This window comes from Pholcus phalangioides, unplaced genomic scaffold, assembly GCF_987345545.1.
Source record: "Pholcus phalangioides strain wild (caught in Gottingen) unplaced genomic scaffold, Ppha-v1.0 ptg000017l_1, whole genome shotgun sequence".
NCBI lineage: Eukaryota > Metazoa > Arthropoda > Arachnida > Araneae > Pholcidae > Pholcus > Pholcus phalangioides.
The window spans coordinates 25,762,943-25,780,648 of record NW_028301610.1 but is presented as its reverse complement, the minus strand read 5'-3'; the positions used below and the strand labels follow the sequence as shown (position 1 = coordinate 25,780,648).

Below are 17,706 nucleotides of genomic sequence, written 5' to 3'. Positions count from 1 at the left end.
CATCTTTATTTATTCCAGGGTTGGACAAACCCCAAGTGCCAGGTCACCATGGTGACTGGAAAATCTGTATTCGCGCCTAAAATTTTGTATATGTGATTGCTAAATCAGAATCTAGTGATGGCTCAAAATTTTCCGATTTCATAATTGTCTTCCAACATGGAAAGGAGCAGAGCCACAACTAGAGAAAGCAGGTAGGTCTGGTGCTCCGGACGCTGGACCAGAATGTGAGTCGAATTCACCCTTTAACTGCTTCTTCTACATGCAAGGGGCGCCAAAATTCCGAATTGCCCCAGATGACAAAGTATCTAGTTGCGGCTCTGGGAAGGGGTCATCAATTCCCAGAAAGGTTGAAAAAAGATTATTTAAGATACTTTTCTCGTGAAAAAACCATGCTTGGCTCTTACAAAATTTGGCTGGTGCCTAAATTTTTTAATGATTTTTGTCGAGCCCTGTATTTATTTATATTTTATGATACAGTGTATATTTCCCCCAAAATCAAATTACATGTCACTTATTTAAGATTTATTTTACTCTCATATATTGAGTCATATATCAGGTTTTAAATTAGAAAAATAATAATTTTTTTAGTTGCATAAATTTCTTATTCGATTCAAATATTGTCACTTTTACAAGTACGCAAGCCAAATGGAGTTTAAATTTTTCTTAAATAAATTTTAAATATGATTGAAAAAAATAAAACATGGTAAGTTTTATTAATTTATTGATATGTCTAACAGAAAAAAAAGTATTTTATACTACGCTTTATTGATTATAAGTATTAGAGGGCTGCAAAATCTAGATTGTTTTTGAAGATTCTGAATAAATTATCATTAAAGAAAATGTTTAAAATGCATGAATTTATCAAAAATGTGTAGCTATATTTAATATTGCTTACTTTTTCTGTCAGGAAACTGTGCGGAATCACGAGGAACTTTTCCGTTTTCTTGTAATACAACATGTTTTACTAACAGAAGGTTATACTGTACGTGCACAACCGAATGTGGTCCACACAAACCATAAAATACTGTGGAACTGTCCATCTCAACATTTGTGGGGGGGGGGGGGGGTTCAGTGGAAAAACAAGGAGTTTACTTCAAGTGGCTCCAAACACAGCTATTCTTATTTTGCAGAATCACAAACCTCGTCTAGATTTTTCTTCACCACCGTAATTTCTTTATATTCCAATTAGGATCATCTATGTCGGCGTCCTTCACGGATGGCCATCCATTAAGCACAAAAGCTTTTAAAGCCTTGACCAGCGGCGTCAAGAAGAATGTAGTTTTCAGGATCAGAAGGGGGGTCCCCATATGGACGGATGCCTCCAGGTGACATATTCCCCACATAAGCGACACGCTATACACTCCCCGTCCTTCTAATTAGGAAATGGTGATTGTATTCAGTAAACTTGCATTGAAGCAGCCGAAACTGAACCCTATTGAAATGCTCTTTGACAGCTGCAGAAGGTGCGGCCCCTTTATCATGAAAAAAAAAAATAAATACATGGAATAAAAAGTCTGCCAAAGATCCCAGGCTAGAAGCCCTTCTCCAGTATGTGGGAGTCCATGGCCGTGCTTATAGCTCGCTGAGTGCCCCCCCCCCCCCGGGAAACATGCCACTAGATGCCACAGACGGGCTGTAACTAGGAGTGAAGATCATTTTATTGTCAGGAAAGGGGGGGGGGAAAGCATCGAAATGCCTCCTTGAGATCGACTGTGATGCCGCAAGATATTTAAAATTTCTAACAGTGCTGCGAACGTAAACAGGGTATGTAAAACCCCCTCTTTGCGGTCACCGGACCCAGCACTTCCCTGTGAAAAATCGGGGTCCTCGCGAAAGATCTGTCCAAAAGCCCGGTCCAACGGAGACAGGATCATTTTAGTCGTGGAGGGAGGGAAGAGTATGTAATTTTTTCACCCTCTCCCCACTAAAAAAAACGATCGAAACGATATTTTTCGCCTCCCCCCCCCCCCCCCCCCAGAATTAGCAGTCCCCGCCTGTGAAAACTGCCTTCTTCCCTAGTTCCGGCCCTGGCTACCTAAGTGTTGGAGTACTGGAAACAGGGCTGGGGGGAGGGGTCAAATGTCTAGGGTGCCGGACCAGGGGGGGGGGGAACGCAAATTTCACCTTTTAACCTCTCTTCAACATTTATTGAAATACCGTATTTAAAATTTCTATATAAGAGTGCTGCTAACGTAGATAGTTTGAGAATCCCTGATTTATAAAGAGGAAATTTCATATTCGTAGTATTAGAATGCAATGGTACCCGGCTCAAGGGGGCTTTGAAATTTTCCATTCATTTCTTATTATTATTTTTTTTTTGTGTTAATTTTATTTTACTATTATTTATTTGATTCCCCTCAAAGGCACCGGAACCTAGGAGTGGAGGATATTTGAGCCCAAAAAATTTTGTAAGACGGTTGAGCCCCCCCCCCCCCAATAGTTTTTAGAAGAACAATGCAGTGATTCCTCTGTTTCCTGCGTATGTGCTTCATTTCATCCCCGTATATAGGGGACGGCCAGCAACTTTCAGCGCTCTCTCCCCACCCAATGTTAATTTCTTCATGTCAGAGCCTCTGTTGTGAAGAACTTGTTAATAAGCTTAATCATTGTTCACTTTACCTCCTCCCACTTTTTTTCTTTTTTGTGTTGTATCATGTCCCCATCCCCAAGGGTCACACTCAACAAAAGAAGGAAGAGATGCTCTTGAGTTTACCGACAGTGCAAGCAAGAGAAAGGATCCCCCCCCCCCAAGTTATCTACACTGGTGCCTTCAGGCACCACTCTGGGAGGACGCAATTTAGGATGAATGGATGCTGGATTGATTCTGAGATAAGACTACTATTGTCACAGAACAAGTGCGTTGAGATTCTGAAGAAAAGTAAAAAAATAAAATTTCGAGCAGGCAGATGGATTTCTACTATTTAAAGAAATTTTTTGTCAAAAAGTTTTTTCTGAGCCAAGTGTGAGAAACATATCCACTCGAATTTTTGGGGGGGCCGAGCCGGCTCTTCTAAAATGTTGGGGGAGGGGGGGGCCTCAGGCCCATGGGCCGGATACAAGTTTACGCCTATGTTCTACCCCCACCCCCAGTCAAATTTTGTTATAAAGGGGCTTGAAAAATGTTTCGGCATCGGTCCTCAAGATCTGTTATGAATGGGCATTTAGAATGTGCTTTTTTCCCCAATATTTTTCAAAAAAACATTGGGGGGGGGGCCTAAAAGTTATTGGTCCTCCCGCATATACGGGACTCAAGCGTGTACGAAGGAGAGGGAGATGCATTGCACAATGGTTTTTTTCAGTAATTACTGGGAGGCTCAGTCCCCTTACAAAATTTATTTGGGGGGGGGGGGGGCTCAAATGGCCTCAGCCTCTAGGTTCTGGCACCTATTCTTTATAGAGTGTAATTTATTTCTGTTTCAATATCATTGCTTCCCAATATTCAACCTTCCCCCCTCCCCCCACCATGCATCTTTGGGCTTATTTTCATGTCGGCGCCATGGCCGTCCTCTGGTCGCAGTGAACAATAGAAGAGACACTCCATCGAGAGACACTCAGTTTTTGCCACAGGCAAAGAAGAAAGAGCCCCCCTCAACACTGCAAAGAATCTTCCTCTCAGCCGTGCCTTCTGGCAGTAACCGATGGAGACCGATTGGAACCGATGGAGGGTGCAATTGGGGATTGAACGGCAGGGAAGAAATGAGATAAACGTATTGCCATGGAACAAGAAAGCGAAAGACCATCCAGATTTTTTAAAAGAACTAAAATTTTGTGCAGATTGTTTCCATTAACTAATTCATAATTAGGACAACTTTTGGTTAAAAAAAAATTTTTCATCATTGCAAAATGAATAAGCCATATTCATACGAATTTTTGGGGGGGCTGAGCCGCGTCTTCAAAAATGTTGGGGGGGCTCAGGCCCATGGGCCCTATAGAAGTTTACGCCTATGCGTTTTAGTATTGAGTTTTCACAATAAGAATGCATTTCTCGATACTGAGCCACTCCATGGCAACAAAATGGAAAAAACTACAAATGGTCTAATCAGATTGATAATAGATAACGAAAATGATAGGCACAGTGCTGCCAATCTTCAAACAAAGAAAATCATGTGCAATTAAAAAATTGTGTACTTTATGAAACACCCTTTACTGTACTGTTTTTCACTCATATTTATTGGTGAATAGCAACGTTTATTGACTTCACACTGAATGCATAGTAACACTGTAATGGTGCATTAGGGGATTACGCAATATTGCTTGTTAACAATAACAATTACTCTTTTTTAGGGGTTATCTCCATGTAATGCATCAAAATAAAATATATGTGTATATTCACATACAAGTCAAACCCTGATTTAACCCCACCATCTGTTTGGAACAACTATTATAGAGCTTTGCCAGTCAGCAAATTTGTCGATTGTAGTAGAGTTTTTGGATCAAATGCGTTAATTAGAGTGATTGCTGTATTTCTTTATCTCGTAACAAATTTGTAGATCTCCAAGATCTTGGTATGGTTTTGCAGACCAAGTGCATCAGTGTTAATCATCATATTAGTGTTTCATAATAATTGCAAAGAAGAAAGGGATGCAACTCTTTACCATGCAGCAATTACAGCAGGATTGATTGTAGTGGTTGCAGGTGTGTATAGCCTGATGGCGAGTGAATTGACTGGAATTATTATAGATAAGCTGGGTCTCCAACAAATGTGGGGCAGTACATGTTCGTTAATGTGGATGTAAGTACTTGTGTTTTTTTTTAGGAAAAATAAAAGTATTTGGGGGAACAGATACATTGGAGAAAATTTTTAGAGAATGATGTACAAACTCAAATAGTTGAGATTTTTGTATTGCAATCCCTGGTGAATGAATGGAAGATTTCATCTTCAAAAATGTGGCGCTAAATCAGGGTTGGCGTTAAATCAGGGTTTGAAAATATATACAGGGTGTAATTAAACCCATGGTCAGAACTGTAAGGGGTGATAGAACTTGTCAAAACAAACAACTTTCACCATACAATGTGGGGTCGGTAAGCATGCAGCGAGCTGCGAGGGGGCACTTTCTCTGGAGTGCAGGAAATGCTGCCTTTCGCAGAACCTGTCATTCAGCTGCTATTTATTAGTCGAGATGAAGCAATATTCAAATGCGGAGAAAGCCGATATTCATCTTATTTACAGGGCTGGAAGGGGCAATGCTGTGTAGAAGCAGTAAGACTTTACTAGGAGCAATTTATAAATGGGTGGTTCCAATCAGCAGTAGAAGCTTAGGGTGATGCAACCTGTGCAGTTGCACAAGGTGCTGTATATAAATTATAGAGAGGCGTCAAAATGAGTTAGAAAAGTTAGATATGCATAAATAGAAAATAATCCTTAAGGTATCGTAAAAAAAAATTACTGTGCAAAATGCAAATGATAATAAAAATAATAGTGATGAGAAAAAAAATTCAAGGTTTGAGTGGATGAGCAGTGCACACTTATAGTGTATCGACTTACTATATATCGATTTCTGTGAAGATAAGAATATGCACACACTGGTTTTTTTTTCTTCCTTAACCCTCCAGAAGAGACTGGGCAGTTTGCTTTTTCTTTTGTTGTCCAGTAGTGATGGAAAAAATAAAGCAAATTGAGTATAGGTGGAGATAGACTTCAAAAAGTCTGGGGGACATGATGATGATGTCAATTCATATATACGCAAATACATTAGATCACTCAGCTTTACTTTTGATGGTGGAAGGGCAATGCCCCCGTATCTTCGCCCATGAATATTGAGGAAGTTATCTCCCCCCATCACCCCATTTTTATGCTAACAAGAAAAAGAATGTTCCCCTGAGAGAGTTTCAGGGAGTAAAAAAAATTCTTTTTCTTTTGAAGTGATGACCAGAGAGAGCTGAGCTGTCAGCAAGTTCTTAACTGTCCCTCCCCCCATTCGAAACACTGAATCGAATAGCCAACACTGCATATTTTTTCAAAATATTGATGTAAGAAATTATGTCTTCTATGATTTGTAGGCCCTCTTTGAACAGGGATCCTGCACTCTCAGGTGCGGTTTTTCTTCCCATCTCACAATGAGCAATTAGAAAAAAAAGCACAGTACTCTCTCACACTGGGAAACCTTGCATTTTGGTGCTCCAAATCCCTGGTCCATCTCTCGCCTCACCAGACTTTCCTAATAGTTCAACGCATGTACGCTTAGACCGAAAAATTATAACAAACCACACACATTCACACACAACTGAACACCTGTTGGAGTTTCATAAACCTTAGTTCCAGATACCCAGGCCTAGAATTAAGCAGTGCCACAAGAAATGAAAATTTATTCTGTTGCCCCACTTCCAGTAATTTTAAATGGAAAAAAAGATAAATTCCGCTCTCTGTGTGGTTAAGCACCCAGAGAATCCGACTCTACTGCTCTCTCTTAGTTGCGGCTGTGTGCATAAGGTGCGGCCACACCAGGTACCGAAAGGTATTCCCTTTTTTACCAACTTCCAAAAAACTAATCAGGACTTTTTGTTAAAAATCCAATTTGATTTTTTCTTCAATGACTATGAGTGGAAACCAGATTCCAATTCAAAACTTCTCTCAATTCTGTTTACAAACTAAGGAAGAAGGTGAAAAATATACTGCTTTATTTTAGGGACGGGCTCAAGTTTTTTATGGCCTGGGGCAAAAACAGCCCTCTAAAATTATGTTTCTACCCCCCCCCCAGTGCATTAATGTACTCAAATGAAAGGGGTTGTGTCTACCCCCTCTCGATATTATGGTGAATTTTTGTAGCAAAGAACAGAATTTCCCCCCCCCCTCCCCGAAAAAATCCTGTGTATGCTACTTTCCCAGTGTGCATGAACACTCTGGTGTGCATTGGGCTTACATTAGAACCAGAGAATGCATTTGTCATTTGGACAATAGTGTCCACTGAAAACATTCGCAAGTGTGTCCCCTGGCACTTAAATATTGAAAGCCTTTTACCCAGGGTCGCAACTAGATACTCTTTCAGCCAGGCAAGCATGCATTGTGACACTCCCGTGTAATTTTTAATTTTAGAAGAATTTATTGCCCCTTCTGGTCCAGTGGGCGAGCACCAGATCTACATGCACCCTTCTCTTTACTTAGGGGTTGGGGTGGTTCCATTAACAGTTGGCCAGAGGGTTCGATGTCTGAATTTAAGAGATCTTGGATGAAATTTTAAGCTATTGCTTTGTCAAAAAGTTGTCAAAATAAAAAAGTCAAAATGTAATCAAAGTATTTTTATTTTATTTTTGCAAACCCTGAAGTTTAGCGGTCACACCCTTTGCACTTGCCTAAGTTTGGCTCTGCTTTATTTCACTGGAATAGATGCTCCAAAACTATGCTCTGTTGCATTATTTTGCGCCTTGGTAAGTTACTGGGGGGGGGGGGGAAGGAGGAACACGATACTTCTCTCACCAAATAGATTTATTAGTTCACCTGGATGACAGTTTATTAAAGCATTTGTATTTTTTCCCTATGTAATGCATTTTGTTTGGAAATTTGAATAATTGTCTTGAAATTAATCAAACTGCACTGTAGCTGTTAGGCAGGCTTATGTTTCTATTCAAGGCAAAACATTTTCATATTTTTCACACAAAGGCAGGGACGCTGGAAGTCAAAAATGATTGGTGTTGCTTGAAGTGTGTTTTTTTTTTTTGCAAATAAAACAAAAACAAAAAAGGAATATTTATTTGTTTGATTTTTCTCCATTATTTTTTTTTTTTACGAAGAGAGTGACACCTCTTGATTTCTGATGGTTTATACAATCAAAGCAATCCTAAATCTACCCTTTTGTGCACAACCCAATCTTTATTTTAGACTAGCTTGGACTGTTGGACAGAGGAGTTCTGGACAAAGGGCACAGCAAACCAAAAAAGTTTGGGAACTAGAATTATTTTTATGATCGTGTTTTAGGAAATGTGGAAACACTTGTGAAGAGAACATCTAATACAAATACAACGCCACAACAGACAAAATGCCCAATGAGGTGGCTGAGAAAAAGATGCCCATAAAAATATGGATGTCATATATTTCGAAAATACAGCAACCCAATTAAAAATGCAATCAACAAAAATTATAAACGATATATACACATGATAAATATCAGACAATGCCCATAAAGAATACTTATGGTTGTCTTCTTCCAAGTATGGATAGCTTCTCGATTTACTCCAACATTTTATCATATTTCTTTTTAAACGTGTCAATTGTGTTACAATTTACTACCTCTGGGGGTAAGCTATTCCATTTATTAACAACCCTATTAGAGAAAAGTTCCCTGCTACACCATAACCTTGCATTGTCCCTTACCAATCGATACTGGTGTCCTCTTGTAAAAGCAGTCGATTGGCGGTGTACTAAAAGTTCATGGTCCATCCTATCCATCCCATTGAAAATTTTGAACACTTCGATCATATCTCCTCGACACCTGCGTTCATCCAATGTAAATATATTCAAAAAATGAAGTCTCTCTTCATAACTCAAGCCCTTTGTGCCAATAAGGACACGCGTAGCTCTTCCCTGCACCCCTTCAACCAAGTCTATGTCCCTCTGTAGGTATGGTCTCCAAAACCTTACTGCATACTCCAGTCCTGGCCGAACTAAGCCTCGAAAAAGCAGAACAATTACTTTAGGAGAACGTGAAGAGACCTTTTTGAAAATGAGACCAAGCATTCTATTTGCTTTTTTACCACCGATGAACAATATTCAGAAAACCTAAGCCGCTTGTCAATGAGAATTCCCAAATCTGTGACCCTAGTCGCATCCGGGATAGTGACACCATTCTACTCGTAAGAGAACCATGGGTTGTTCGAACCAAAATGAGCGACCATGCACTTATCAACGCTAAACGTCATGCTCCATTCATTTGCCCATGCTGCAATCCTGTTTAAGTTGGTCTGGAGCAACTCCCTATTGCTTTCATTCCCGATTACCCCCATTAGCTTCACATCATCTGCGAATTTGCTAGTAATCCCATCGATACCCCGATCAAGTTCATCGATAAAAAGTGAAAAAAGTATAGGGCCAAGGACACTTCCTTGAGGAACTCCACTTGTGACATCTGTCCAACCAGAGAATTCCCCGTTCACCATAAGTCGTTGCGACCTATCTCTTAACCACAATTCTATCCAATTCAGCAAGTTGCCCCAATCTTGTGTAAACACTTCAAGAGTTTACCATGTTGGACCCGATCGAATGCCTTCTGGAAATCAAGGTAAACAACATCTACATTTTTGCTCTTACCCAAAGGCTTAGTCACGTGATCATAGAAGCAAAGGAGGTTAGTTACACATGACTTCCCCTTCCTGAACCCATGCTGATTATCCGACAATACATTATTCTCGTCAATCCACTTCACAAACTGTCTTTTGATGATAATTTCCAGAATTTTCAAGAGGGAGCTCGTCATACTCACTGTGACAATAATTGGACACCGCTTCTCTACTACACTTTTTAAATATCGGAACAACGTTAGCAAGTTTCCAATCCCTTGGAACGATACCCTCAGCAACACTACTCCTGTATATCTGTGCGACTGGCCCCAACAATTCATTAGCACATTCCCTGAGGAGCCTGGGATAGATATCATCTGGTCCTGGTGCTTTGCTTGCACATACATTTCTTAGAAGATTTAGGACCTCCACGTCTTCTACTTGAATATTGTTGAGGGTTTTATTACCCCATGCAACACCTGTATATCGAATATCATTGTCTGTATTAAAAACCGACGCGAAAAAGTCATTGAAAGCATTACACATGCCTACATTGCTCTCTATCCTAGAGCCTCCTATCGAGAGGGGGCCAACTGTCCCCTTACATCCATTATTGACGTATCAAAAAAATGATGTTGGGTCAGAGCCAATGTTATCTACGAACCTAGATTCAACTTCCTTTTTACTATCCCTTATCGCTTTCTTCAAGAGTCTTTTTTTATCAGTAAGCAATGACAGGTCAGCTCATCCACTTTTATACTCTCTGAATGCTCTTTTCTTTTCAAGATAAAGGTTCTGCACGCTATCCGTGAACCATAGAGGGTGCGATGTACAAACACACTTTTTTCGAACAAAGGGAAAGAAAGGGTTGAACTTTTTTGAAAGAAATGCAAGATTTTTAAAGAGCAGATTGGGTGGTCTAGGTTGCCACTGGAAAGAGAGATGCAGAACAATTAAAAAAAAAGTTACAATCAGCTTAGCTTTTATGTGCCCATAGATAAAACTCTTTTTTCACTTTTGATTACATTGGTGACTGTGTCAAGTTGATAGTGGAAGTTGTCTTTCCTTCAAGAGTGGGGGAGGTTGATAACCATTAGTTTAGAGCAAAACTGTAGGAAGATACAGCTATGTTGGTGGATTCAAAAGACAGGGATCGAAAGCGATTGTAGTGCCCCATTTTTCATGACAAGTGGAGGTGGGAGACTAATTTTGTTACTGTGACACTTTAAATTTGTAAACGGGGGAGGGGGGGGTTTATCACTTTTGAGGATATATTTTGTGATAGCCCTGCTTGGCCCCACCAAGAGCTGACAGGGCTCCAGTATTGGGGCCCGGGACAATTTTCGTAATTCTTTTTGTTTTTTCACACTGTAAATTCACCATAAAGGGGCCCCGTGAAAAGTCTGGTTTAGGAGAATGCCAAAGATCCCAGCCTAGGGGCCTTGCTCCAGGATAGGGGCATGCAGCCCTGCCTTGGAATGATCAGCCAATGAATGATCTTTTAAGCTGGAAGGGCCCCATATTCACAAATCAACCCAGTAAAAATTCTCCACCAAGAATTGGGATTGCTTGACAAGATATGTCAACCACCTTTCAACAGGGGCCAAAAACTCTATATAAGTTTGATGGAGATGAAAATCTGGCAATTCTAGTGAAATTTTCATTTTTATTTTTGTTATACAGCAGTATTAGTTTTCAAGTTGTAAGATTTTTTCAGCATATTAAAGTGAGTCATTTTTTTTATGTTTTTCTCTTTGCTCAATGTGAATCTTGAATAAGAATTATAAACACAATTCAAATGTATTTTACTGCATATAATCTGCAGATGCAAATTTTGAAAAAAGATGTTGTATAGTCCACAGCAGTGTGTAACCCCCAAAATTTCATCCATTGATAATGAAACTTTAAGGAGGGTTGGGGAGTGTTCCTCATGTTTTTGTGCAAAAATATTGAGTTTCGTATTGACATCCATACCGGTCAAGAAATATTTAAAAAATTGTTTGTTATAAATAAATTTTCAAAGTAATTATAACTAATCAAACGTCTTAAAAAAAAAGCTTTAGATAACTTTACTAATTTAGTCAACTTCTCTAATTTGGAGTAGTTATCAAAATTATTATTACTTATCTAATTTAGTCAACTAGGATTGGATTGGAAAAAAGAGGAGGATAAGCACATATCCAGGGTGGAATGATGGAGAGACCCCCCTCAAGAGTCCGATAGTATGGGAAAATAAATCAGTCCATATTTTATGGAACGGTAGTGACTAGCAATAAAAACCCCCAAAGCAGAATGTTTTGTGATGTTCTGCAACGAGCCCTCAGCTGACTGAGAATGTTCTGCGGTAAAAATTCGCATATACATAATAGCGTTTTTCTACACTATTCTTAAAATTCTTCCAGATTGTTCTGCAACAGCACTGGTTGTTCTGCGACGTACGTCGCACATTTTGGCACATTCTGCTTTGGGGATAAAAACTATAAATTTCCCCTTTGACACATCACCCTGGATCATCACCTGAAGGGCGGCGGGGTGACTGCTGGTTTTGCACAGGGTGCCATCTGGTCTAAGTCCGGCCTGGCCGATCAGAGAACAGCCCAAAGATGTGACACAGGTAGAGCAAAGAGCGTGAGAATAGGAAATCAGATAGAGGTAATCCTTGATGTAGTGGACGACCAGCTTGAACCAAGCATGCAAGCAATAGCTTGTGGCAGAGGTGTCGACCATATGACAGTATGGTGTGTGTTGCACGTAGAAAGGTTACACCCCCTACCATCTCCAGGGGGTCCAGGCCTTAATTGAAACAGATTTCAAAAGTGTGTAATATTTGCATGCTGGTTCCTGCAACAGGGCATACTGTAGCCACAGTTTGCAGCATGTTTCCTTGTTTATGGACAAGGTTATGTTCACATATAACAATATATTTAATATACACAACACTTGTGTGGGCCACAGTAAATCTGCATGCTACACATTTGAGATTCCACCAGCAAAGGTTCTCTGTGAATGTGTAGTTGGGGATTATCCACGACCACTTAATTGGCTTGTATCTTTTACCAGACCACCTAGATGGACAGAAGTACCTCACTTTTCTTCAGCAGGTAATAGACGTGAACAAAGCAAACTCTTTTCAGATAGTCGTATCCAAGGGGGTGACAAAAATTATTCACCTAAGGCAGCAAAATTTCTAGGACTGGCCCTGACATCTCACTATATACGTCAACATCTTTTTTAATTTTTACAACATTCAACTGAATTTTTTTTATATAAGTTACACTATATATCTTTCAACCAAATTATGAGAAACTAAAATTTATATTTTCTGTGCATGCATAGTTAAAAATCATTTAATTAAAATTTTTGTACCCTCATTATAAATACTAAATGGTTAAATTTTATATTTTTTTACAGTGTGTCTCTTGTATAGTTATAAACTTTGTGTAAGTTTCGTAAAAATGTGTTGGAAACTCTGTATGTTATAAGCGAAAAACTTTCAAGAATTGGAATTGTTATAAGATACATTCATATCTTTGTGAATATTTATGATATTTTCACAAAAATGCGAACAAGCATTGCGCAAAGCAAATAAAATATTCTGTGAAAGTTACAAAGCATGAGCAGCTTTTTATGATACAGGGTTGATCAGAAACTTTTTTTCTTTTTTAATTTTTTTGTGGTGCCCTAAAAACATTTGTGACCAAATCTAGAAAGTGTGAGTTCAAGTATTATGTTTACATGCCCAAAATTATGGAATGAAATTACAGAAGAGCGACACCATAGGTCATTTTCTTAAAACTGTCAGATGGTCATAATAAAGGAGTACTCAGTGGTCACTCAATGAGTAAAATATAATATGTAATGAGTAAATTTTATTTTTTAATAATTATTCCTCTGTTGGCAATACATTCAAGTTTCTAATTTATTTTTTAGGTCCGAAAAGCTGATACTTTAATTAAAGATGGAATAAAAGAAGAATGTTTATACTATCTGAAAACTTATGGTTCTCATATCTCAACTGTTTCTTTTTATCAAAGACACAATTTCATTAATGAAGCTTTAAATTATATACTTGATCAGGTAAATTTTATATTTTTACCATTTATATTTAATTCAATGGGTTTTTTATTTACCTAAAATGGGGTGGTGACTTTTTTTACCTTTATTATTTACACTCATGTCCATAAATTAAGGATAATTCAGAATCACACGGAAATCGAAATCTAAAGTGAAAATTTCACCTGTAGAACTATCACAGACATTTGCAAGAATGATATGCAAATTTCAGGAAGCCACCAGATGATGCAGATAGTACGTCACAATGACGAGAGTGTAAGAGGGGGGTATATAAGGAATGGTGGCAAAGAAGTAAAATTGTTCACAAGAGTTCTGTAAGGCGCTCAGCGCCATAAGCGAATAGTTATGACACAGAAGACGCATGTGGATGATTTTTTACGTGGTAGAATTATCGGCCGCCTGGAATGTGGGCGTACTCAGATGGAAGTATCCGAGGAACTTGGAATTGCCCAAAGTGTCATCTCTAGGTTTTGGCAACAATTCCAAGATAACGGAAATGTCAGTAGACGTTACAGTACAGGTTGCCCCCGAGTTACAACGCCGAATGAAGACCGGTATTTGGCAGTAACTGCCAAAAGAAGCAGACGGAGCACAGCATCCGACCTGTCTCGTCAGCTATCTGCAGCCACGGGCCCCACAGTTTCAAGGCAAACCGTGTACAGACGTTTGGGAGATATTGGTCTATATGCTCGCAGGCCTGTCAGATGTGTTCCGCTCACAGCAACTCACTGTCGGCAGCGATTAGCCTGGAGTAGAGAACATGTATCGTTACTGTGGGCTTGTGTGATGTATTGCGACGAGTCCAGGTTTAGCTTGCAGTCTGATTCACGTCTGACTTTCATATGGAGAACGCCAGGTACCAGTTACCACCAAGACAACATCATTGAACGACACCGTTATGGTGGTGCAGCATTGCTTGTTTGGGGTGGAATTATACTGGGTTCCAGAACAGATCTGCATGTTCAAACCGGAACCATGAAAGCCCAAATTTATCGGGACATCATTCTGGAACATCATGTACGTTTGTTTAGGGGTGCCATGGGCGCAGAATTTGTGTTTATGGATGACAACGCCCGTCCTAACCGAGCAAACATCGTAAACGAATGCCTTGAATCTGAGGATATAACCCGTATGGAATGGCCAGCATTCTCACCTGACTTGAATCCGATAGAGCATGTGTGGGACATGCTTGGCCGACGAGTTGCAGCCCGTCAACCACCTCCTACATGTGTACCGGAACTTCGGAGAGCATTGCTTGCTGAGTGGAGTGATCTTCCCCAAGATCAGATCGATAATTTGATACTCAGCATGCCTAGGCGTTGTACGGACTGTATTTCATCGCATGGGAGACATACAATGTATTAACCATCATACCAACCATGTAATAGTAAGTTTTTGTAAAGGAGATATTTTTTACAATTGCTCCAGGGAGCAAAAATCATAGTTTTTATGAGTAATATCATACATACACCATCGTTTTTGTTCTTTATCTTTTGTTTAATAAATGGGCTTTATGAATAAGTAACGTTTGTTTTGTTTCTGAACCTTTATTTGCCGGAGCTGGCATTGTTCTTAATTTATGGACATGAGTGTATTATCTATTCAGTTTTGAATTAGATGGGTGTATTTACTTGGGTAAACATAAATTTGCCCTTTCCCACTAGTACATGTTATAGTACCATGTGGAGCTTCTGACATAAAATCTGAGTCAAGATTTCTATTTACAAAAATATTGATCAATATAAAAATGTAACTTGGTATACCAGTGTTTTGCAAGAAGAGCAGAGGTTTCAAATTTTGTCCTCATAAAAACAAGCAGTCTTGTAATATGAGTATAAAAAAGCCTTCTGAGAGGCTTTGCGTACATACTTTGTCTGTTGAACATCATAATATTTTGTCAGAAGAAGAAAAAGAAGAGAACTGCAGTTATTCTTTTTCTCTCACCATGAGCAGGGTCATCTTAACTCTTAAACTGCTTCCATTGCAAATACATTATGAGCTTTGTAGGCTGCTGAATAGCTCATTGATGGTTTTTAATACAGGAGGAGAAAAGGAAGGATTTTTTTCCTTATTCATACAGAAGTATTTATATTTCTAATACAATATATATATATATATATTGTTAGTATTGTCAACTGGGGTATAAATATAGTTTCATTTATTTTGCAGAAATGTACAGCTGATGTATTTATTGAAGGATTATTTCTACCATTATTAAAACAGGGTCAGCTTTCAGTTCTTCAAAGTTTATTAACATCTAATGATTTAACTCTGTCAAAGTGGTGGAATTATCTTCTTGCTACATGTCGATACCTGAAAAATCTTGGTTATCAAAATGTATTGTATCAAATGCAGCTATTTATGGAGGTATAGTTTACTGATTATGCAATTGTGAATTTCTGTTGTATTTTTTTTAGTTTTTTTTAAGACTTATACACTTCTTTTGCTCTTACCTGTGTTTTCAGTGAGTATATATAGTCATCACATTTATTTCACAAGTACAGTGAAACTCTTATATAACGATGCTCAAATGACCAGAGAAAATATTGTTATACAGGATTTTTATTATATTTTCGTATCAAACTTTCAACCATATTTTAGAAAAAAATTTTCTGTCTCACTATGCTGGGTTTAAACAGTAATTTTTCTACAGGTATAACACAGAATTCTCTTGTATATGGAGTCATGAATTTCATTCAAATCTTATAGTGACAATCCCTAGATATCTCGTCTAACTTGATACTCTTTATTTTGGCAATCTTGAAATATCTTGGGTTTTTCAAACGCTCTTATTTTGGCAACCCCAAGCACCATTGTAAGTTTTCTTCTGATAACATGACCCCTCATCCTATTAGTCAGCTGCCAGTGGGCAGATCCAGCTTTTGTTTAAAGTCGGATAACAGAAGGGGAGAGATGATGTTTTTCTTTTTCCTTCGAGGTAGAATAGGATTATGGCATACAGTAAAAATAAAGCAGAAAATGATTCTGCTGTTCCTCATTTTTTTAAATTATTATTTTCATTGTTGGTGGAAGAGGGGGAAGGAAAGCATTTATCAGCTCATGCCCAAAATGAAAAAAAATATTGTTGAAAATAGATGGCAATTTCTAGAAGGTTTAGTGATTTCTACTGTGGAGGGGGAAATTTTAAAAACTACTTAAAGGGTTAAATATAAATTTTTTTATTGAGAGCATTACAGAGTTGTGTGTATTGAAGTATTTTTCATGCTCAAAGAACAAAATCTGTAAAAGAATTGTAATGTAAAGTTTTAGTATTGATGAATTTGATTATGGTCGAATGCATGTATACCTTACATTTTTATTGTTAGGATTATATACGTGCAGCCAAAAGCAGCATCAAATTTTACTTGTCACCAGCATTATCTTATGACACATTGTTCAAGCGGCACCATCATCTGCATAATGCAAAGAAACATTTTGAAACTTATAAGCGTAATTATGGATCCAGCTATGGCATGTCAAATGTGAGGCACATAATGAAAATTCCTATGGAAGAGGTTGACAGGCGAGTATTTTATGCATACATTAAGTAGCATATTAATTAAAAGTCTGCCCTCACTTTTAAGAAAAACCCGTAATTGCACAACAGTCAAAACTGATATTATTCATGTATTTGTCTGACTACAAGAAGAAGTGTTAGCATAAATTTTTGCCAACAGTCAACAACTATTTGTTGTAAAAAATGTTTAGGCTGAAATTTAAATTTTTTAATCTTTGATTGATCCACTTCGGTTTGATATGAATTTCAATGTGTAATTTAAGATGTAAAATTTTTTTAGATGCCGTTGAATTAATAAGAAAATTTTACGTAAAATTTTCTCCCATGGGACTATAAGCAATTATAATAGTTTTTTTCAAGGCACCAATGGTCAAGAATTGATAGTCACCATTATAAATAGACAAAGTAAGTACTCTCTACAAGTTTTCAATTTGATTCAAATTGGAGAACTGAGATGGGCATACAAAAATATAAATTTTTCAGTGTTGAAGCCAATTTTTGGTATAGCTTGATGGATGAATGGAGCATGGCCCCCACAAAGGGGGGCTGACAGGGCTCGGGCAGTTCTCATCATTTTTTGCTTTTTCACGCTATAAATTAACTACAGAAGGGGCCTGTGAAAAGTATGACGGGGGCCCTCAAAAGATTCCAGCCTGGGGGCCCCCTCTCCAGGATGTGGGGGCCATGGAATGGAGTTATCATTTTTACTCCCAAAAGTTTCACCTTAGACACTGCGTTGATTGTTCAACAGTTCTAAGTTCAATCTCTGGTGAATGAAAGCAATATCATCTTAATTCATGCCATTTTCAGACACTACCAATTTTCTGCATATTTGACAACTCATAAAACTCTCTAATGAAGCTGCAAATCATACCAATAGCTTGAAAGTATTGTTGGCCAGGTTC

The 17,706-nt window shown here is 38.4% G+C and overlaps 1 protein-coding gene across 3 annotated transcripts in view; it reads left to right on the top strand.

The window, feature by feature from the left end:
* The window catches only part of Sptz (zinc finger FYVE-type containing 26 spastizin), a 273,621-nt gene that overhangs the window by 232,364 nt on the left and 23,551 nt on the right, over window positions 1-17,706 (top strand). For all 3 annotated transcript variants that reach the window (XM_089246450.1, XM_089246451.1, XM_089246452.1), the window contains exons 38-40: window positions 13,141-13,287; window positions 15,454-15,651; window positions 16,611-16,807. In XM_089246450.1, coding sequence (XP_089102576.1) covers window positions 13,141-13,287; window positions 15,454-15,651; window positions 16,611-16,807 — 542 coding nt within the window. The remainder of the gene's footprint in view (window positions 1-13,140; window positions 13,288-15,453; window positions 15,652-16,610; window positions 16,808-17,706) is intronic.